Source organism: Epinephelus fuscoguttatus, linkage group LG23, assembly GCF_011397635.1.
Source record: "Epinephelus fuscoguttatus linkage group LG23, E.fuscoguttatus.final_Chr_v1".
Classification (NCBI taxonomy): domain Eukaryota; kingdom Metazoa; phylum Chordata; class Actinopteri; order Perciformes; family Serranidae; genus Epinephelus; species Epinephelus fuscoguttatus.
In genome coordinates this window covers 4,036,940-4,059,679 of record NC_064774.1, presented here as the reverse complement: position 1 = coordinate 4,059,679, position 22,740 = coordinate 4,036,940, and the positions used below count along the sequence as shown (strand labels likewise).

At 43.1% G+C, this 22,740-nt stretch overlaps 3 protein-coding genes across 6 annotated transcripts; 1 reads left to right on the top strand and 2 right to left on the bottom strand.

The window, feature by feature from the left end:
* Positions 1-3,288: 3,288 nt before the first annotated feature.
* LOC125883805 (Fc receptor-like B) lies at positions 3,289-10,696 on the bottom strand. 2 transcript variants are annotated; one of them, XM_049568391.1, is made up of 4 exons: positions 9,472-9,589; positions 8,161-8,421; positions 7,176-7,526; positions 3,289-7,032 (listed from the first exon to the last, which is right to left on the bottom strand). In XM_049568391.1, exons 2-4 carry the CDS (start codon positions 8,207-8,209, stop codon positions 6,839-6,841), a joined length of 594 nt encoding a protein of 197 aa, XP_049424348.1. In that variant the 5' UTR covers positions 8,210-8,421; positions 9,472-9,589; the 3' UTR covers positions 3,289-6,838. The 2 variants fall into 2 exon arrangements, with proteins under 2 accessions (XP_049424348.1, XP_049424349.1); XM_049568392.1 differs by lacking the exons at positions 3,289-7,032; positions 7,176-7,526; positions 8,161-8,421 and adding exons at positions 9,097-9,392; positions 10,301-10,336; positions 10,670-10,696 and having other exon boundaries at positions 9,472-9,735.
* Positions 10,697-12,114: 1,418 nt separating this feature from the next.
* Positions 12,115-14,127, top strand: LOC125883790 (Fc receptor-like protein 5). 2 transcript variants are annotated; one of them, XM_049568366.1, is made up of 4 exons: positions 12,115-12,145; positions 12,600-12,635; positions 12,982-13,245; positions 13,325-13,620. In XM_049568366.1, the coding sequence occupies exons 1-4, from the start codon at positions 12,115-12,117 to the stop codon at positions 13,618-13,620; spliced, it is 627 nt and encodes a 208-aa protein (XP_049424323.1). The 2 variants fall into 2 exon arrangements, with proteins under 2 accessions (XP_049424323.1, XP_049424322.1); XM_049568365.1 differs by lacking the exons at positions 12,115-12,145; positions 12,600-12,635 and adding exons at positions 13,643-13,819; positions 13,917-14,127 and having other exon boundaries at positions 13,325-13,567.
* A 1,784-nt stretch (positions 14,128-15,911) lies between these two features.
* Positions 15,912-19,098, bottom strand: LOC125883786 (Fc receptor-like B). 2 transcript variants are annotated; one of them, XM_049568358.1, is made up of 6 exons: positions 19,011-19,098; positions 18,714-18,749; positions 16,836-17,096; positions 16,514-16,756; positions 16,262-16,438; positions 15,912-16,130 (listed from the first exon to the last, which is right to left on the bottom strand). In XM_049568358.1, the coding sequence occupies exons 1-6, from the start codon at positions 19,039-19,041 to the stop codon at positions 16,021-16,023; spliced, it is 858 nt and encodes a 285-aa protein (XP_049424315.1). In that variant the 5' UTR covers positions 19,042-19,098; the 3' UTR covers positions 15,912-16,020. The 2 variants fall into 2 exon arrangements, with proteins under 2 accessions (XP_049424315.1, XP_049424316.1); XM_049568359.1 differs by having other exon boundaries at positions 16,262-16,342; positions 19,011-19,052.
* Positions 19,099-22,740: the final 3,642 nt, after the last annotated feature.

The following is a 22,740-nucleotide window of genomic DNA, read 5'->3' as shown; positions in this document are numbered from 1 at the left end:
TGTGTGTGTGAACAAGTCAGAGTGTGTGTGAACAAGTCAGAGTGTGTGTGAACAAGTCAAAGTGTGTGTGAACAAGTCAGAGTGTGTGTGAACAAGTCAGAGTGTGTGTGTGAACAAGTCAGAGTGTGTGTGTGAACAAGTCAGAGTGTGTGTGAACAAGTCAGAGTGTGTGTGAACAAGTCAAAGTGTGTGTGAACAAGTCAGAGTGTGTGTGAACAAGTCAGAGTGTGTGTGTGAACAAGTCAGAGTGTGTGTGTGAACAAGTCAAAGTGTGTATGAACAAGTCAAAGTGTGTATGAACAAGTCAGAGTGTGTGTGAACAAGTCAGAGTGTGTGTGTGAACAAGTCAGAGTGTGTGTGAAGAAGTCAAAGTGTGTATGAACAAGTCAAAGTGTGTGTGAACAAGTCAGAGTGTGTGTGTGAACAAGTCAGAGTGTGTGTGAACAAGTCAGAGTGTGTGTGTGAACAAGTCAGAGTGTGTGTGTGAACAAGTCAAAGTGTGTGTGAACAAGTCAGAGTGTGTGTGTGAACAAGTCAAAGTGTGTGTGTGAACAAGTCAGAGTGTGTGTGTGAACAAGTCAAAGTGTGTGTGAACAAGTCAGAGTGTGTGTGAACAAGTCAAAGTGTGTGTGAACAAGTCAGAGTGTGTGTGAACAAGTCAGAGTGTGTGTGTGAACAAGTCAGAGTGTGTGTGAACAAGTCAGAGTGTGTGTGAACAAGTCAGAGTGTGTGTGTGAACAAGTCAGAGTGTGTGTGAACAAGTCAAAGTGTGTGTGAACAAGTCAGAGTGTGTGTGAACAAGTCAAAGTGTGTGTGAACAAGTCAGAGTGTGTGTGAACAAGTCAGAGTGTGTGTGAACTCACTCCTCTATGAAATTTGATCATGAGTTACTGAAGAACTGACCATTAACTAATAGTTAGTTCCTCAGTAACTACTCTAACTTTGTGTACCTTATTGTAAAGTGTTCCCAATAATAGTAAATAAAATGGAGAACAGGGGCAGAGTGAACTCAGCATTAACCTCCATTTAATCATATGTGTTTACAGTGACAGGTCCAGACAGGTCAGCTTCATGTGTCAGTTACAGAGCTTCAGTTAAACACATTTAAGTTTTCTTCAGCACATTGTTTAAAAGTCATGATATAAAGCCGAGGCCTCCTGTCTGACTCATTCTGCACACACACTGTAACAACATCACTTCTTTCACATTAATGACACTGAGCAGCTGTTTGGCCTTAAAAACCTCAATGATCAGCTGTTACAGTAACACATACACACTGTAACATGTCATCAGTGACATGAAGTCAACATGTCTTCTGTTCCTCAGTGTTGTGTTATTGATTAAAGGCTTCAGATGAAGAGATTTAGAAACACTGGAGGCTCAGTAGCTTTTAGCTAGGGCCGGCTCTCAAAACAATAAAATAGAATAGAATAAATAAAATAAAATAAGTACTAGTAATGATTTGCAGCGCCGACTGGCGCCCTTTCCTCATGCTGTCTTGAGGGGAAAAAAGAACAAATAAAGAAAAAGTAAACAACAACAACCCCCCTGTTGCTTGTCATTATTTGACCTGAACCTGTCCTGCACCGTGCTCAGTCATGTGACTGTGGGGGAGGTGGATGGGACGAGTTATCTGTGCTCATCTCAGGTAGGTAGGTTGTGACTGACAGACAACAAGAGGTCATAATTTGTCATCATGAAAAGACCTCCAAGCCCTCAGGTGCCACATACAGAAAGCGGAGGAAAGAGGAGGCGGAGGTCCCAGTATCAAAGTATGTCGTCTTTTATAACATTAAAAAATGGCATTTGACTTTTCATTTGTACGAGCTAGCAGCTTGCGAAGCTGAAATAAAGCAAAGTTGCCTAATAATGCTACTGTAGATAATGATGTGATCGCTGCCAAGGATTGAGTTCAGCTGCTGAGCTGGTTTTTTGCTGTTTTTATCTGGTGAACTACTGGCTGCTTAGTGCTCCTCCTCTTACTTAGCACATTAGATATTGTGCTGGAATTGGATAACAAATAGGGACAGCTGTAAAACTAATGTGTGACTATATAACTGTAGTGCAACCTCTTTTGTTTTAGTAATGCATAATCACAACTAGATAATAATTGATGTTATGTTGAACACATCACTGGTGCAAGTAGTAGTCTGTCTGCTGCAGCTCCATGTTTTGCTTGTACTGTACAGTAAGAGGTAAATCTACTCTACATCTGTCCAGATGCACTGAGACAATATTTGAACGAGAAGCCCCGAGAAACTGCAGCAGAGGGGCCTTCTCTGACATCTCCTCTACTCTCTGAAGAATGTAAGTTTAGCCAATTATTGGTGGTCTCTGACACACTGCTATGTTGTCATTTTTATCATTATTAATATTATTATTATAATGTCATTATTAGTACTATTGAATGTTCCAGTTTAACCTTGTTTCTAATTACAGTTAATGTAGGTCAAATAAAATAAAGTCTGTTTGTACAGTGCTTCACTTTATATGAAGTAGAATGACACAGCAGACTTAAAGCAGTGGTGTAACAGTATGGATGTACTGTCTGTTTGAATACAGCTACAAGTCAGACAACAAGCAGCAGCACGGCTGGATTCAGCACACCACCTCACTACCTCACCACTTCCAGTGAGACACAGCCTGAATCAGGTGAGTTCTGTAACTGTATGTTACTGCTGCAGTCATGTTTCTAATGTAAATATGGCCACATCCAGAGACATGTTTGTTGTTTCTATCAAATATATCAATCAATAAAATCACAATATTCACATCACTTACACATGCAACTCATCCTGGCCTGTACATCTGGAGTGTTGTTGTCCATTTGTCCGCACATGGAGGCTATGGAAGTCTATTATTACAATGTACAAATGTTACAAATAAGTTGGCCAAGCCTTTAAACATTTCTAAACCTCCATAGCGACGGAAAACAATGGGAACTGTAGCTTGCACACAGATCCCAATTTTCATCTGAATGCAATATTGCCACATATTTGACTTTTTTAAAAGGAGTCCATTCAAGAACACCAACAGTATCTATTATTAAAATATGTGTTACATACTTCTATTTAGGGAGGCACGGTAACTTTTCTTTTAAAACGATACCAATAACCGATAACACACACACATATACAGTATATATAGATCATGACATCAATACTATGAACAAAACCAAAACAGTTTTGACTCTTTAAATTAAGAGATATTTATTTTTTCCAATGAAAAACTATTGACAAGCATCTCAAACATTTTCGAAAAGATATCAAACAAAAAAACTATTTAATGTCTCAAATGAACATCAATTTAAATAAGGTGCATTACTTAATGATATAAAAATAAAGGCCCCTTGAACTGATGCAAATACATGCATCGGGATTACAAACTGAAAAAGTTCATTCCAGAAGTTCAGAAAAATAAATATATATAGAAAATGATTGCACTGAACAAGTTAGACTTGTCTATGTAAACAAACTGAAAAAGTGCATTCCATAGTAACAAAAAAAATAAGTTAAAAGAATTTTGGCTTATGGTTCCAGTCAAATGAATACCTTTTCACTAAGGTAAATGGGGTTCAGTTGTTCTTTTATCTCATATTAGAACAGAGAGAGAGAGAGCAACATAAGCTCCACAGGAAGCTTCAACTTGGCTGTGAAAGATCTGAGAGACAAAGCAAGGAGAGCTTTCTATGCAATTACAAGAAATATTAAACTGGACATTCCAATTCAAATCTGGCTAAAAATGTTCCAATTTGTATTAGAACCGATAATTCTCTATGGCAGTGAAATTTGGGGACCAAAACTAAATCATGAATTTGAAAAATGGGACAAAACAATAATAGAATCTTTCCACACAGAGTTCTGTAAGAACATCATGCACGTCCAGAGAAAGACACCAAACAACGCATGTAGAGCAGAACTCGGCCAATTCCCCCTCATATTGAAAATACAAAAAAGAGCAATTCAATTTTACAATCACCTAAAAACTAGTGACCCCCAGACGTACCATCACAAAGCCCTAACCTGCCAAGAGCTGAAGCCAGAGAAGAGCCCCCTCAGCCAGCTGGTCCTGAGGCTCCGTCCAGACAACCTAACATGCCCCGGACAGCCTCGGGACCACAACACCAAGCCAATCAGACCAAACCAAATTATCAACCAACAAAGAGAAATCTATATCACATACTGGAAGGAAACAACTAAAACACAGAGTAAATTAAAATGTTATCTGACCCTAAAAAGAAACTTCACATTAGCAAATGATCTGAGCACAGTAAAAGATCCTAAATTAAGAAAAGCCTTGACTATGTACAGACTCAGTGAACACAGCCTAGCTATAGAGAAGGGTCGGCACAGACAGAGCTGGCTGCCAGAGGAGGAGAGACTCTGCTCCCACTGTGACAGACAAGAGGTCGAGTCAGAGCTACACTTCCTCACCTCATGCCCCAAATACCAGGCTCTGAGAAATGAACACTTTCCCAAAATAATACAAATACACCCTGAATTTGAAAACATGACAGACATGGAGAAACTCCCATATTTACTTGGGGAAATACCCAAATGTGAGAACACTGCAGCTAAATTCATCACGTCATGTCCCGACCTGAAGACAGCCAGTGGAACCTGAGAAACACAACTCACTATTTACTTATTTTTAATTGTTTCATTCTTAATTATTTATTTATTCATTTATTTCTCGTAACATCAACACACACACACACACACACACACACACACACAAACTTCCACAATCTTTGTGCCTGCCATAGACTGAGAGACAGGAAGTGACACAAATATTTGTTGTTTGTTGTTTTCTTCTTTTTTTGTTATTATTATTATTATTATTGTTATTACTGAGATTGATTGAATGTGACTATGACTGTGATGGAGTCAATCATAGTTATACATATTATACATACAGCATTACCAACAGTATAGATTATAACTCATTTATTGTAAATATTGTTTTCCTTTATTGTTATTATTATTATTTTGAATTCCACACGCTTGCTTTGGCAATATGTACAGTGTTACCTCATGATGCCAATAAAGCCATTTGAATTGAATTGAATTGAGAGAGAGAGAGAGAGAGAGAGAGAGAGAGAGAGAGTGCGTCTGTGTGTGTGTGTGTGAAGTAGTGTTGTCACGGTACCAAAACTGGGACCCACGGTACGATACCAATGAAAATATCATGGTTCTGAGTAGTATCAGGATACCACAGCAAAAATGAGGCAGATGTGCCTTTTGTCATTTATAAAAAGATAAATCACTTTTCTATAATACATCAATGATATTTCAATGGAATAAATTACTTACTGACTTATTCATACTTCAAAAACAGCATCAATAAGTGATGAACATAGGGGGGATCAAAATAAAATAAATAAATGAAATAAAACTCAACCAGCCACCCTCCTCCCCTGACAAGTAAAGAACAGTCCCTTCATAAGTAAAGAACAGTCCCTAAAGTGCGGTGAGGTTTGTGGGCCGTTACCTGCCACAGAGAGAGAAATGTGAACGGCTCGTTTCTCCTCTGACACATCACATACCTGTGTGCCGCCACGGCTCAGCTGTTCAGGTACTACTGGGCAGTCATGACGCAAAGAAGAGGAAATTATTGGACCTTGAGCCAGGGTTCTCCGTTGCCGGTAAGCTGTTATCTTGCGCCGTGGAGCACTATGGCCGGCGTATTTGACAGGAATACGTATTCCTGTCTGTGACCCCCATTCAACCCACAACCGGCAGGCTTCACCGTTATTGGACAGCGCACGCTGTTATTGGACGGCGCATGGACACTCACCCTCTTGCAACTGGACTTTGAACTTATCCCACAGCAGTGGTACCTGAGGTACTGTAGTACTACAGTACTCCAACATTATGGTATCATATGTACTGGAGTTTTAGTGCCGCGGTCTACCGTTGGTACCAGTATACCGTGCAAAGTGTGAGAGAGAGCGTGCGCATGTGTGTGTGTGTGTGTGTGTGTGTGTGTGAGAGAGAGAGAGAGAGAGAGAGAGAGTGTGCGCGTCTGTGTGAAATTATGACCGAGTTAACGAGTCGTTTTCCGACATGAGGGGGCATTCTTGAATTTTCCCAGTCAGAAAGAGTTTTTTCTGATTATGCCGACGTCACTTGAACGCAGCATTCACTGCAGGCCATTCAGGTCTCATAGTGGGAGCGGGGCACTGCCGTGCTGACAAAATTATATCGGGGCTATTCGTCATGATATCGGACTTATCGGAATGACGTAATAATTTCCTGTTATTGTGCACCCCTACTTCTATTGTTATGGTAAAATCAGCACAATGAAATATATTTGATGACAAATACAATTTACAGAGGAAATATGGCCTAACTCAAAATATAATCTAAGTATAGTGCAACTATCAATATCTATTCAAGTTGTCTGCAGGACATATTAACGCTAGAATAGCCAATCCCTAATCCCGCCTACGGCACCAAAGCGGCTAGAGCCAGCTCTGCTTTTAGCACTTGTTGAGGTCGTGATTTATGGAGGGGAGTAATTAGTGTTTGGAAGTGTTGATGTTTTTTTTCCAAGTAGCAGAACTTTTACCAAAGTAAATTGTCTTCATGTAACTATACTTTCACTTAAGTAAAATATTCTAGTCTTTCCATCCCTGGTTAAGGGTGGACATCTGAATCACATTCAGTCTGGCCCTCCACTGGGACCAGTTTGCTATGGGAGACCCTACCAGGAGCTCAGTGCTCCAGACAACACAGCTCCCAGGATCAGCAGGTACACAAACCCTCCACCACCATAAGGCAGTGATTCATGGAGGAGAGACATGATTGGCTGAAACAGACCATCATGGTGAACAGTCTCAAACAGCAGAGGGACTCATGAGCTGATTGTTTCCTGCTTCATCAGCAGCAGGTCGTTCTGATCTTTGGTCTGTACGTCTTCTATATATCCAGACAGCAACAAACACTGCAGCAACTAAAAGAAGCACTGCAACACCTCCTGCTGCCAGTCCAACGTGTCCACGAGGGAAGTTTCCATCCTTTAAATCTGCAGCTAGAAATAAATCAGAGTCAGTAAATGTGTGATTAGTTGAACAGCCTTCATTTGTCTTGTGTATTTCTGATGTTTGACTCTCAGGAATAAACTGCAGCTCCAACCTGATACACAGACACACACACTGAGCTCCACACACTCACCTGTAACCTCCAGGTGGATGACTGTGATTGGATCAGCATGTATGTTGGCTCTCTTTCTGGGTCTCGATCCATCTGATCTAACTCGACACTCGTATGTTCCCTTGTCTCTGCTGGTCACATTCTTCAGAGTTAAAGACACGTCTCCGTCCTTCAGCTCTCTGTCCACCAGCTCCACCCTGCCTGTAAAGGATGGATGCTGGTGGGTTGGGTCTAAGTATCCGTGTCTGTATAAGAAGACGTACTGTGGTGGCTCCAGGTCAGGTCTGGTCCACTCTACAGCTAAGATGGAGACATTACCAGCCTCACATCTCAGAGTGACGTCATGTCCAGGGTGCACTGTCACATGTTGGTCTGAAAAACAATAATAACCATCCAGAGTCACAAAGTGTTGCCATTAGAGTTGGGTGATCTTGTCCACATCCTATCGTTCTATCATCATTTAGTGAAATCGCCGATGAACGGCGCGCGCGACCGCGGGGTCGCGGTCATCACGTGTCGCCGCTGAAACGTTGAACATGTAATGGCTCATTAATTAGCAAGTTGACTTTACATAGACGGCATATCTTTTCAGTTTCTCCTGACATTGTGTTGTTTGGTTTGTTCACCGCTCCGCGACATGCAACGTTACTGTCGAGCGGGCGGAGGCGTTGATCCCCCCCCGTCTCCTCTCACTCAGCCTCGTTCAGCCTCGATCTCGTCAGCATGCTCCACACGCGCGCTGTCAACATTCAGCCAATCACAGCACAGCCGTGAAACAGTCTGTATGACCACTCCTTTGTGTTTGAAGTCACTGACAAAGTTGAATACAACACTTATTAACTACACATCCAACAATATATATGTGGTGCAGATATTATTATTATTACTATTTACACACCTAAAAAAAGAGCACCGAGACCCATTATCTAGAACAAGACATTGTTTCATTACTCAGGTCAGAAATAATATCTCCATGAATCTCTTCACAATAAAAGCTGATATTTACCTGAAGCTGCTGCACACAGAGGGAACAACAGGAGCAGGAATGGAGCCATGAGAGCTGAGAGGATGTTGATCTGCTGCTGCGTCTTCTGTCCGTGTCTTGTTCTTCATCCTGTGTCTGAACTGAACTGGCTGAAACCAGCTGGGAGGGCTGGTTTTGTCTCATGAGTGGGTGGAGCTCACATCTGGGGTTACTGAGGACACGATATCAGCCCAGGAAGAGAAGTGAAAGTTAAAGTCTTCCTCCTTCAGGCGTGACTTGTCTCTGTGAAGCGTTGAACAGGGCTCATTTAGTCAGACAGTTCACTTTAATAACATATGAACATGATTATTAGAAATAAGTTGTCAAATCCATGAGATATCTACAGCTATATACAGCTCAGCTTATTGAAGAATATACATGTGTCATCTCATGTTCCTGTTATGTTACTGAGCTGATTGATACGGGCTGGACACAATATTAGAGACACCTCTCACTGTAACTCAGTGCAGCTCAACAGCAGCACAATCATCATCATCATCATCATCACCATCATCATCATCATCATCATCCACATGATGCATTCACTGTCCCTCTGTGTAACATATGAACCAGAGTCAACACTGCCCTCTGCTGGACTCACAGTCACACTGCTTCTACTGTTCACCTCCATGTTCACCTCTGTCAACCAGCCATCTAGGACCAAATCATTAAATTAAAGGTCTGATTTTCTTCTGTGAGAGACCAGATATCTGAGACACTGTACACTGGTCCTGATCCACACACACATAACAGTTTTATCTTTCCTCAACTGGTCTGATGAAGGCCTCTACAAGTGTGACATCACAGGTCAGGAGGTCAAACTTTATCATGAATATTCTTAATTTGACAACATTTCCAATTTTGAAGAAACAATGGATTAGAAAAGTTTAAAGAGAGTCAGAGATCCTGAGTTCAACATCAGGTGAATATCTGGATGAATGAACTCCTGAAATCAAAGGTAACCTCCTGACCTGTGACAGTGAGCCAGCTGGGTGGAGACTCTCCATGACCTGTGATGTCACACTTGTAGAGGCCTTCATCAGACCTGGTTACATGGCGGATGGTCATGTGACCTGCAGGCTCAGTCCTGATGAAGGAGCCATCTTTATAGAAAGCAGCTGGGAGGTTGGAGGACGTCTTTGTTTTACAGTGCAGAGTGACATCATGTCCCTCCATCACAGGGAGGACAGGACTCTGCAGGATCACTGATCCACCTCAACACAGAGACAAACTACAGCATTTCATCCATTTACACACAGCTTCATCAACACTGACTCCACAGTCTGATCTTACCAGTGACACTGATGGTGATGCTCTTACTGGTTGCTCCCTCTCTGGACTCACACCAGTAAACTCCGCTGTGCCATAAGAAGATGTAGCTGATGTTACAGACAGAACCAGCTGATCTTCCCCAGTCAGCTCCGCACTCTGCTCTGGTTTCATCGCTTGTGTTCCTCCTCAGAGTCCATCCAGCAGAGCTGTCGTCCTCCTCACAGCTCAGAGAGACAGACTGTCCTTTAAACATCTGAGAGCTGCTGGGACTCACAGTCAGAGAGGCTGCAGGGAGGAGGAGGAGGATGTGATAGTTAGAAAATAAAATGATGATCTTTTACATTTTCAGTTTAAGATTTGATATCTCCCTGAAGGTCCAAAATGGCAGCCATTAGAGAGCAACACACCTTCATCATTTGAGCCAACATTTTTCTGCCCTATTACAATACCTATATGACACTCTTTAATACGCACCAACCTTTCCCATTTCAGTTCCCCATCCTGAAAAGTAGCTGCTCCAGGAGCTTTCCACTCTCTGGGAATAATTTGCAGCCCTGTCATTATTGATGTCTGGGGTCCCTTTTTTTTCTTTTTTTTTTTTTTTTACACTGAAGGGAGGCTGACAGAACCTCAGTGCCTCACCAACAGTTTCAGACAGAATGCAAAATGTGAACATCTTTAATATAGCTGTGAATAAATGAGACCTCAGACTTCTAAATGACAAACTGCTCTCAAATCAACAAGTCTAAACTCTCACAATAACTCTTTGACACATTGTAAATCTCACACTACATCTTCTGTCTACAGAGACTCAGCCATGTTTGAGATGTGACAGAAGAAGTTTACTGACCTTGGTTTGTTGTGCAGCTCAGCAGTGAGGTCACACCTGAAGACAAAGAACACTCAGGTTAGTTTGAGGCTGTGATACAACGAGACCTTCGACACAACTGACGAACACCTGAGTTCAGCAACACAGAAAGATCTTTGTATCACATACTGATGAACACAGAGAGGAGGAGGAAACCCATCAGGACATTACTCTGATCTATTTTTTAAGAAAAGTTCAACAGCAGTCTCATAAATTAAACAGAGGCTGTGAAGGCATCGTCACAACCTTTCAAATAAACATCTGTTAAAGTTACAGGATTGTTACAGAACTCATTGTTCTTGTATTTCTTTCAGTTTGATGATTTTAGAAACATAAACAGATGATACTTACAGAGCAGCAGCAGCAGAGAGGTTTCCTCCATCCTGTTACTTGGTGAAATGAGATCTATGTGTTGATGAGAGGTGTGATCAGTTCAAAGCCCTCCTCCTTCCTCTGTGGCGGGCAGTGTTGTGGTTTCATCTCTACAAATCTCTAGATTTCTGTGTTCAGTCAGAATAAAACAGATGGGTGTGTGTGTTCATTGTTGTGATTGCAGGAGGTGAAAGTTGAAGCTGCTTGTTTCATCACAGAGATTAAAGACATTTATTTTAATCTGTTGGATTGATGACAAAATGACTTGATGATGATGTTCAAACAAACAGGCTGTATCTTCCTGTAGGTGGCCGCGGTTTAGTTGACAGGAAGTGGACCAGTTTTATATCTGCATGTGTGAAAGCTTCTGTGTGTTTTACCCACTGAGCTGTGAACATACAGAGTGTAGCTGCACGCTATCAAACTACTCATCAACAATCAGAATCAGGTCTGTTGCTGAGTAAGTTTTAACATACAAAGAATCTGCCTTGTTGTTTTGGAGCATGAAGATGAAAATAAGAAGATGAGCAGTAAAGATGTGCAGTAAAGTCAGGTGTAGTGTCTGTGGGGGCAGGATGAGAGTCTGTCAGAGGTCGTCCCAGGCCTTGTTCATGAGTCCAGCTGCACACAGGAAGAAACTGTTCTCATGCTGTGAGCTGTTGGTCCTGATGGACTGCAGCGTCCTACCACAGACGAGTGTTTCAGAGGGTTTGTGTCCGGGGTTGGAGGGGTCTCAAGGTCCTGGAGGTGAACAGGTCCTGGAGGGAGGGCAGAGTGCAGCCAGTCAGCTTCTCAGTGGAGTGAATGATAGTCTGCAGTCTGCTCTCGTCCTTGGCAGTGGCAGCAGCGTACGAGACGGTGACTGGTGACGATGACGGACTCACGATGGACAGTTTGAAAAAAATCAGATCGATGCAGCAGAATTAGAGATGTGGTCTTTTTTTATTACACACGTTCTGCTTTCTTGTCAAAACCTGGTGCCTACATTACCCACAATGCAGTGGTAGCCTGGAGCCTGGAGCAGAGACGAGGAGCTACAGAGGTCTGGTAAGCTCACTTGTTGTTGTGGTATTAGATATGGACAACAAGAGCATAAATGACTGTGTTGATCTTTGATTCAACAACAGCTGCTCCACATGTGTTCACAACAATAAACTCCTTTTAGATACAGACACAAAGTGTCAAGTCCAGTCAGTAACTTCAGGGAAATGACAACTACAGTCTCACTAATACACACAGGTGGAAATATCCTTCATCACAATCAACAACGTTAATCTCTGCCATTAGAAACTAACACAAGTGACCAGCTGCAGGAGAGAAAACACACGGCTGCTGCACCCACCTCCACAGAGGAAATGGTGGTTTGAACACCTCTGAGACAAACATTCAAAGTGTTTGATGATGTCACATGACCAAGAGCTACCATGGGACAAACATCTCTTCAACGGCTCGTCTGTAAGTTCACTCTGTTCTGTCTGAATTCACTCGTTACATCATCGTTTGATACGTTCAGAAAAGGTTTTTACTTTAGTCCAACACAACCTGTAGGAGCAGGAAGTGACATCATCTGAAGACTAACTGTATGTTCAAGGGTTAGCAGACTGAGCTGCAGTGTGTCAGACATGTCAAAGTTATCTATCAGTCGTCCACATGTACTCACTCAAAGGAGCCGACTCTCTGTGTGTTTGCTCTGTGTTGCCTTCAAGTTCCTGTTCAAAGAGAAATGTGGTATTTGTGTCAGATGATTCTCTGACTTGTAGCTGCTGTGACTCTTAGTGCTGCATTCACATCCTGACAGACACAGTAAAGTTAGAGCAGGAAGACAATGTGAGGACTGAGTGTGGACTCCATCTTCTCTGAGGTCACAGTTGTTGTCTCTCAAACTAACCTGAGTGTTCTTTGTCTTCAGGTCTGACCTCACTGCTGAGCTGCACAACAAACCAAGGTCAGTAAACTTCTTCTGTCACGTCTCAAACTCACTGACTGTGTGTGACAAACACTGATAGAAGAGTCACTGGAGGTCACACAGGGAGGATTTAAGACTTCAGACTGACAAAGATCCAAAGACACAGGTTGAGAGGTTGATGGGGAGTCTGCCTGTCCTCCTCCTTTGTCTGCACAAAGTCTAGATAGGTCTGCAAGGAAAGGACCAGTTTGTGTCCTCACATGGACTGAAGGACACATTAGACGTTACATTAATCACATGATGTTGGACACAAACACAAACTGAGATCTGTCAGTGGCTTCAGCTTTTAATGTGTCTATCCTCCTCCTCCTCCTCCTCCCTGCAGCCTCTCTGACTGTGAGTCCCAGCAGCTCTCAGATGTTTGAAGACGAGTCTGTCTCTCTGAGCTGCGAGGAGGACGACAGCTCTGCTGGATGGACTTTGAGGAGGAACACAAGCGATGAAACCAGAGCAGAGTGCGGAGCTGACTGGGGAAAACTTGCTGGTTCTTCCTGTATCATCAGTGTGACAGTCTCATGGCACAGTGGAGTTTACTGGTGTGAGTCCAGAGAGGGAGCAACCAGTAAGAGCATCACCATCAGTGTCACTGGTAAGATCAGACTGTGGAGTCAGTGTTGATGAAGCTGTGTGTAAATGGATGAAATGCTGTAGTTTGTCTCTGTGTTGAGGTGGATCAGTGATCCTGCAGAGTCCTGTCCTCCCTGTGATGGAGGGACATGATGTCACTCTGCACTGTAAAACAAAGACGTCCTCCAACCTCCCAGCTGCTTTCTATAAAGATGGCTCCTTCATCAGGACTGAGCCTGCAGGTCACATGACCATCCGCCATGTAACCAGGTCTGATGAAGGCCTCTACAAGTGTGACATCACAGGTCATGGAGAGTCTCCACCCAGCTGGCTCACTGTCACAGGTCAGGAGGTTACCTTTGATTTCAGGAGTTCATTCATCCAGATAGTCACCTGACCAGGTGGGATTCTCTCTACAGGTAGACCTCCAACCACAGCTCCACCTCCTACATTGACCCTGCCCACATCTGCAGCCCCGCCCCCTGACTCAGACCACCTCCACCTTGTGTTCAGAGTGGTCTGCCACCTGGTGGTGTTCTGTCCGTACTGCATCTCCACTTTCATCATGGTGTCTTTATATCGTCAACGACAAAGAGGTATCAATCAATCAATCAATCAATCAATCAATCAATCAGGTGTTGATGACTGACACTTGTCTCTAACAGAACTCTTTCTAACCTGCTCTGACTGTAGGAAATGACCTGCTCGTCTCCGTGGTGATAACCCCGCCCACCCAGGCCGAGGAGGGATTGGACGATGACTACGATGATGTCATCACTGCTGTCACCACGGAGCATCACTTCTGAACTGATGTGAAATGAAGCTAAAATGTTTCAGGTCCTTGGTAGATGAGAAACAGTGGAGGACCCAGAACGCTTCCCTGTGGAACTCCACATGTTGTAGTTTGACTTTTAGATGATGTTGTTGAGACATGTTTTTGTCTCGTATTAAAGCTGATAGTTGTTCAGACTCTGCTGTGAGTCGTGTTGTTGCTCATGTTTGTTGTTTGTATTCAACAAAGAGGAACAAAACGACCACAAAGAGATGAAGAACAAACACAAAGAGATGAAAAACTTCTTCAGAGATGCTGAACGAGTTGTCTGTCCTTTAGCAAAGATATAGACTAACATAAAAACATAAAAACAACAACAAAGGGAAACCAAAAGTCACTTCTGTGTGCTGAGTTTTGAAAACAGCGAGGACAGATTCAACATTGAAGTCGCGGCTGGTCAGTCCTTCGGTGATTCTCTCATAAATCGGCCCGTTCTTCACCGTCCCCGTCATCTGATGGTTAATGGCCTCTTCGTTTGCGAGGACAAGGAGGGCGCGCAATTCCTTGTCTCCCCAGTTGCTCATCTTTACAGTGTCTGTCAGGTTTGTGTTTCCCTCTTGCTACTAGCTGCTCGCTAATTCCTGCTATCAGCTGTTTCCTGTTCATCCACCACCAGTGGATACATATTATATTAACCCTTTCAGTCTCGGGACAAAAGCTGGCTGTGTTTCAGTATTCCTTTGGGTCGCCAAAGCTTCACTGGGGAGCGTGAGCCTTTCATGAATTAAAGGGATGTAAGAAACTTTAAAAATGATACACAAGAGGCCTGTGTCTCAGCATGTCATTCATTTCTGTGAAGAAAACTAAAAGTTTAGATATTTATTTAAGATATAAACTTTATAAATACTCTCACAGAGTCTTCACTCTCTGCTGAACAGCCTCTTTAGAAAAGTTCACAGTTAAAACAACTGAAGAGCTGATAGAAGAAAACACTGCATCTGTCAGGTCCCCTGTCTCTAACAGGACTGCCACTCACAGACACAGTGTGACAGATGACCTGAGACCTGTGACTCTGTAGAGTGGACAGCTGAGCTCACTGATGTTGAGGAAGTGAATGTGAATGATGGAGGAAACATCAGTGTAGGTGGTGATGAACACCAGCAGGTGGAGCTCAAACACTGAAGCAGACTGAACACAGGAGGACTCTGGGATCACATCTGGTCTCTGATGGTGCAGTCACATCAGATGGTTTATGAGCGTCCCTCTCTGTGCCATCCTCAGGTGACTCTCTTATTGACCTGTACAGTGAGTGTCCTCAGGTCTTTGACCAGTTTCTAGTCTTACAGGAGTGGGATGACTGGTCTGATGTGCGTCTGTGACCTGTGACCTCCGTCAGGGATCTTTACCAGGGCAGGAGAACAACCACACAGGTGGGGCGTCTTCCACTCGACGTCTGTATCAGCTGTGAAGACTGGACCTCAAACTCTTCAGCTAAACCTAAATCTGACCTTCATCCTGAGGACAGGTCAAAATGTCCTCACCTTCAGTAATGAGACGACCAGAAACCAAGTCTGAATCCTGACGTGTCCTCTTTCACCTTGTGGGGACTCGACTCCCGTTTGGGTTCAGGTCCCCACAATGTGAGTGTGTGAGAACAGATGCAGGAGGTGTGTGTGATGACAGGACACACACACACTGAGTGTAGAGGCTCAGTATGATGTTGACTGACAGCTGCTCAAGCTCAGCTGTTCACCACAACCAAACCACAACAAGCACCAGGACTTTCCATCTGACTCATCTCCAGAAAACACACACACACTATCACAATATTCATGTGCAGGGACTCCAGAGCACGCACGCACACGCACACACACACACACACACACACACACACACACACACACATCAGGCGGAACTACCAAAACAAACACACCAAACTTTATTGACAATATTCAGAGTGACACAGACGGATGTTTGAATCATCGCACTAATGGAACAGGAAACTCTGTCTCTCCTCTGTTCAGCTCAGAAGTGATGCACCGTGCTGACCGCCGCTATGTCATCATAGTCCTCAGCCAATCTCTGCTCAGCTTGGTTGGATGGTGCCATTGCCATGGAGACGGGTAGGCCATTTCCTGTCAGAGGGGATAAACAATATTAAAAGAAGAGACAGTGATAAATAACAACAATCAACATTAGATGATCATCATAGAGATGTTGTGCAATACTGATTAACTAATTGATTGATTGATTGATTGATTGATACCTGTGGGTCGTTGTCGATATAAAGACACCATGATGAAAGTGGAGATGAAGTACGGACAGAACACCACCAGGTAATAGAGCACTGTGAACACAAGATGGAGGTGGTCTGAGTCAGGGGGCGGGGCTGCAGATGTGGGCGGGGTCAATGTAGGAGGTGGAGCTGTGGTTGGAGGTCTACCTGTAGAGAGAATCCCACCTGGTCAGGTGAATATCTGGATGAATGAACTCCTGAAATCAAAGGTAACCTCCTGACCTGTGACAGTGAGCCAGCTGGGTGGAGACTCTCCATGACCTGTGATGTCACACTTGTAGAGGCCTTCATCAGACCTGGTTACATGGCGGATGGTCATGTGACCTGCAGGCTCAGTCCTGATGAAGGAGCCATCTTTATAGAAAGCAGCTGGGAGGTTGGAGGACGTCTTTGTTTTACAGTGCAGAGTGACATCATGTCCCTCCATCACAGGGAGGACAGGACTCTGCAGGATCACTGATCCACCTCAACACAGAGACAAACTACAGCATTTCATCCATTTACACACAGCTTCATCAACACTGACTCCACAGTCTGATCTTACCAGTGACACTGATGTTGATGCTCTTACTGGTTGCTCCCTCTCTGGACTCACACCAGTAAACTCCACTGTCCCATGGGACTGTCACACTGATGATACAGGACGAACCAGCTGATCTTCCCCATCCAGCTCCGCACTGAGACATCTTCCGTCTGGTTGTGTTCCTCCTCAGAGTCCATCCAGCAGAGCTGTCGTCCTCACAGGTCAGAGAGATAAACTCATCTTCAAACAGCTGAGAGCTGCTGGGACTCACAGTCAGATGAGCTGCAGATGGTGACATGTATCCGTCTTTAGTTAAACTAAATCATCATTAATACGTCTCTTAAACTCTAGAAACATTTTACAACCACTGACCGCTGCCTCACCAGCTCGAGGTTTTCCTCCGTTAACTGAATTCTCTGGTGACCGACTCCGTCTCATTCTAATTTATAACCCAAGAATTCACACGCTAATTATAACAACGCTTGACACAAATGTCTAACAGGATGAAATAATGAAGGTGAAAAGGTCAAAGGTCAGCTTGACTGTGACATCATCATGTTTTAACATCATATCTCAGGAACAGAAGGGGAGACATTTGGTCAGATACTGAATTGCTGACTCTAATCTTGAAACTGTGCTGATTGTATAGATCTTCTGTGTGTGAAGCATCCATGTTTTTTGGATGGAAATTGTGAACCTCATGGAGACTATTTTAGCCTGTGGATTAATCCACATTTGGTGCTTTAGTGAGTGTTTGTGGCGGCGGGACAATGTGTGTGGGATTGAGTCAGTCCGGTTCAGTTCAGTACACATTATAACGATTATTTTTCTGTCTCCACAGTGTAAAGTTGTGGATGGTAGCAACAGAAGCGTTCCTTAGCGTCCCCATGTTTGGTCCCCCCTCTGTTGGGGTACCTAGCACACAGATCTGGTCCTAAAAGGTGGAGCTAGAAACCCTGCAGTCTGATTGGTCAGTAGAGGACGCTCACTCTGGTTTTATGTAACCTCTGTTCATACATCAGTAAACTACAACTATAAAATGAAAGAGAAAAAATCACTTCATTCACTGGGCCGACTGCCGGCAACTTTTAAGGTGGAACGTTAACTTGTAATGTTACTCAATGTATGAGTTGATGATGTGAATCCATCAGCACACCTTAAATTTCACTGTGACAACTTTGACCATCACTTTAGTTTTTATATGACACACACTTTTAGTAATGACTTTAAAAATATAGATTCATTTGGAGCGGATTATGTGAAGGTCATATATTCTAATCCTCACTTCCTGTGGGCTACAGCAACACTAAACCCCTGAGCTTGCCTGAGAAGGACTAAATGCACAAAGCTGCTATTTTTAAATATCCCATGGAGAGAGACTCTCACTGCAGCCTGTTCTATTTTGTTGTGAAAATGTGGGCGTGCAGCCTCGTTCTGTGGACGATAAACCAGGTGCAGACTTCCATCTGTGTCACCGCTGATGAGGAAATACAGCGAGTGCTGGACGGAGCAGTGAGTGACAACAACCCCGCCCACATTTAAGAGGACTGTCTGAACAGACCCAGGGTCTAGGTACCATGTCTGAAGGCTTACTGCTGGCTCCAAAGGTGCTGGACTGAAAGGGTTTGGTGGAACCGAGGCTTAAACTACAGCAAGTGTGTTCATGGTAATGAAGGAACACGTCACCCAGTGACACAGAGTGGCTCACTGACTACAGCACAGAGGAGGAGGGTATGATATATGGCTGCAGATACACACACTATACGTGTTACAAGAAACATTCATGTTGCTTTGAGTCTGAACCTGAGATTAATTGACATTTTGAATTACAAAACAAACTTTTAAGTTTCATTTTCCCAGAAAGTGTCAGTCACGATGTGACAGAAGAAGTTTACTGACCTTGGTTTGTTGTGCAGCTCAGCAGTGAGGTCAGACCTGAAGACAAAGAACACTCAGGTTAGTTTGAGGTTTCACATGTAACAAGACATCCGAGAAAATCCAATTATCTTTGAAAAAAAAGTCAGATCATGGGTCAAACTCGAATAAGACAGGATACTATATTTCATGCATTTTACAACTGTTTTTGTTTTTGTGTGAAAGAAGCTGCAGACTGGCTCCACACAGACATGATGTTCAGTTAGATCACAGTGTTCTGCTCATTATCACTGAAACGAAGCTCAGACAGATGATACTTACAGAGCAGCTGCAGCAGACAGGTTTCCTCCATCTTGTAACTTGGTGAAGTGAGAGGTGTTGACGAGAAGTGTGATCACTTCATGGTCACATATAACAAAAGCCCCCCTCCTTCCTCTGTGAGCGTAGCTGCCAGTGTTGAGGTTTCCTCTCCACACGCTTTCTTTGTTAAATTCAATTTTAGAAAAAGACACTGAATCAAAACATGAAGAGAAAGGAGACAGAAACAAAATCAAAATAACAACAGAAACCAGAATCTAATATCATTACCTGCATGATGCGGGACAGTTGGACAGACTCTGCAGGATGTGTTTGTGGTTTTGTGCTTTTATAAACTGAGGTTAAACGGCTCTTTTGATTAGACTTTGATTTGAGTTTCACAGTAAGATGACTGATTGTTATCTTTAAACTTTCATAAATAGTGTTTCACTTCTGCAGAAACAGGCTGCGTGTCTCTGCAGGTGGGAGGAAGTGAGGGGGTGATGTTGGAGCTGCATGTGTGAAAGCTACTCTCTGTTTGAACCACTGAAATGTGGTCGGAAAGAGACACCGTATGACTGCATGCTATCACTCAGCAGAGCGCTGTGGTGATTAAACTGTGCAGCCAGAGACACATTAACAACACACACACACATAGACTGTATAAATAATGGAGGTAGCTGTCCTGTTGCACCCACTGGTTTGTGGGTTCTGTTTTGAAGCCTGGAGTTAGCCATTTTAGCCGTCACCATCTTGTTTTTCTGGAGCCAGTCGTGACCATATTTGGGGGAGAGGGTGGAGCTGTGGAGGAGCGAGGACACTATCAGCAGACAGTCGCTTACAGCAGCCCGGCCTTCATTATGTGTAACTTTAAACCTTAACTAAATGGAAACAGGTCAGTTATTTATAAATTCAGCCCCTGTACAGTCGGACATTTTCACATGGAGGTCTGTGGCAGTGATGTTTAACCATTTTCTAATTCACAGAGACATAAACCTCATCACGTGGGATCAACCCTGACAACCGTCTACCTGCAGGAGCGTTCCACAGGAGCAAAGTGTTCCTACAAGCAGCTGCTGCCACTACAGTCCAGGTCTATGACAATGAGCAACTGCTTCATACCAATAATGCTATATTTGAAACTGCTTCCCCTCTGCTACCTTCCTCTCACTGAAATAACTACAGGCTGTGAGTTACCGCACGGTGGCGTGAGAGACGCTGAAGGTACCAGAGTGCATGAAAAGCATTAAAATACAGCTTGCATCAAAAAAAGAGACCAAGGATCCCCCTGATCCCCTGATGGACATCGGAGTTAAGCCCCGGATATCCTTAAATCGTAAAACACCCCCTGTGTACATGTGCGGGACCCTGGACCTCTACTAAAAAAGCCCACCCTGGATCCAGAGGTGTTAGCCAACTATAGACCAATATCTAATCTTCCCTTTATGTCAAAGATCCTTGAGAAAGTAGTCGCAGACCAGCTGTGTGATTTTCTCCATGACAATAATCTATTTGAGGAATTTCAGTCAGGATTTAGAGTGCATCATAGCACTGAGACAGCACTAGTTAAAATTACAAATGACCTTCTGATTCCTTCAGACAAAGGACTCATCTCTGTACTTGTTTTATTAGATCTTAGTGCGGCGTTTGACTCTATTGACCATCAAATTCTACTGCAGAGACTGGATCACTTAATTGGCTTAAAAGGTTCTGCACTGAGCTGGTTTAAATCTTATTTATCTGATCGTTTTCAGTTTGTTCACGTTCATAATGAATCATCTCTACGTACTGAAGTTTGTTTTGGAGTTCCGCAAGGTTCTGTGCTCAGACCAATCCTATTTACTCTATATATGCTTCCTTTAGGTAACATCATTAGAAATCACTCTGTAAATTTCCATGGTTATGCGGATGATACTCAGTTGTATTTATCGATGAAGCCAGAAGAAAGCAATCAATTAACTAAACTCCATAACTGCCTTAAAGACATAAAAACTTGGATGAGCACCAATTTCCTGATGTTAAATTCAGACAAAACTGAAGTTATTGTTCTTGGCCCCAAACAACTCAGAGACTCTTTATCTGATGACATAGTTTCTCTAGATGGCATTGCTCTGGCCTCTAGCACTACCGTAAGAAACCTCGGAGTAACATTTGATCAAGATTTGTCTTTTAATTCTCATTTAAAACAAACCTCACGGACTGCATTTTTTCATCTGCGTAATATTGTGAAAATTAGGCCTATCCTGACCCGAAAAGATGCAGAAAAATTGATCCACGCTTTTGTTACCTCTAGGCTGGATTACTGTAACTCTCTATTATCAGGTAGCTCTAGTAAGTCCTTAAAAACTCTCCAGCTAATTCAGAATGCAGCAGCACGTGTACTAACAGGAACTAAGAAACGCGATCATATCTCTCCTGTTTTAGCTTCTCTGCACTGGCTCCCTCTAAAATCCAGAATTGAATTTAAAATCCTACTGTTAACTTATAAAGCTCTAAATGGTCAAGCTCCGTCATATCTTAGAGAGCTCATAGTGCCATATTATCCCACCAGAACACTGCGCTCTGAGAACGCAGGGTTACTCGTGGTCCCTAAAGTCTCCAAAAGTAGATCAGGAGCCAGAGCCTTCAGCTATCAGGCTCCTCTCCTGTGGAATCATCTTCCTGTTACGGTCCGGGAGGCAGACACCGTCTCCACATTTAAGACTAGACTTAAGACTTTCCTCTTTGATAAAGCTTATAGTTAGGGCTGGCTCAGGCTTGCCCTGTACCAGCCCCTAGTTAGGCTGACTTAGGCCTAGTCTGCTGGAGGACCTCTATAATACACTGGGCACCAGTTTTAGCATTTCCAGACTTTGACTGGATATAAATGTGTTCTGACTAAACTGTATCTGTGTGTATATCCCTAACTATGAGAAGTATATTTGTTTAAAAGGGAATAGGATAGCTAGGCTATTTCAGGATATAATACCAAGCAGAGAAACAGGAACAGTACCGTGTACTTATCCTTCAAATTGTTCCACTTCTTTTAGGCCTGCATGGCAGTCACCAGCAGGCCAGAAGTGGCAACAGATTCCCTAGGCAAAACATTAACAAACAAAGACTATCACACTGCCACTTCACTAAAATATTAACCATAATGTTTGATCTGTTTCTAATCCTTCCCCTGACATACAGCCAATGCTATAAGCAGTCAAAAGCAATACTCACTCCCATCCCGTCCTGGAGGAATTCCTCCTCCCCTAAACAGCCTTTCATTGGCCCCCTGCCACTCAATCAGTGTCCTGATTTCATCAGTTGTCCCTTAATTAAATAGGGATACAGTATTAGTTTTAATGCACAATAGCCGTCATAACAAATATGACAACTCTGAAATAAAGACAATAACAAACAACTTGGTCAAAGTACAAAGACTGAACTGTGGTTCCATGTTAATGTTTGTGAAGCAAATTGAACAAACAAAGTAAGTTATGCACCTTTGCCATTAACAAAAACTATTCAACCAGGAACAAATAATATATCTTATATACTGAGACTGAATGTTGCTCATTAGACATTCCCCAAACAAATTACATTTCATATTTAACCAACACATATCTATGAGCGCTGACACCGCTGTCATCTAGCGAGACCTCACATTCAACTGGGCGCTATATTAAAACATCGACCACGGGTCTGACGTTTAAACTACGCATGAAAACACTACGTTTTGTGACAAAACAACAGTAAAATATCGGTAGTTGCGACTTACAATTGT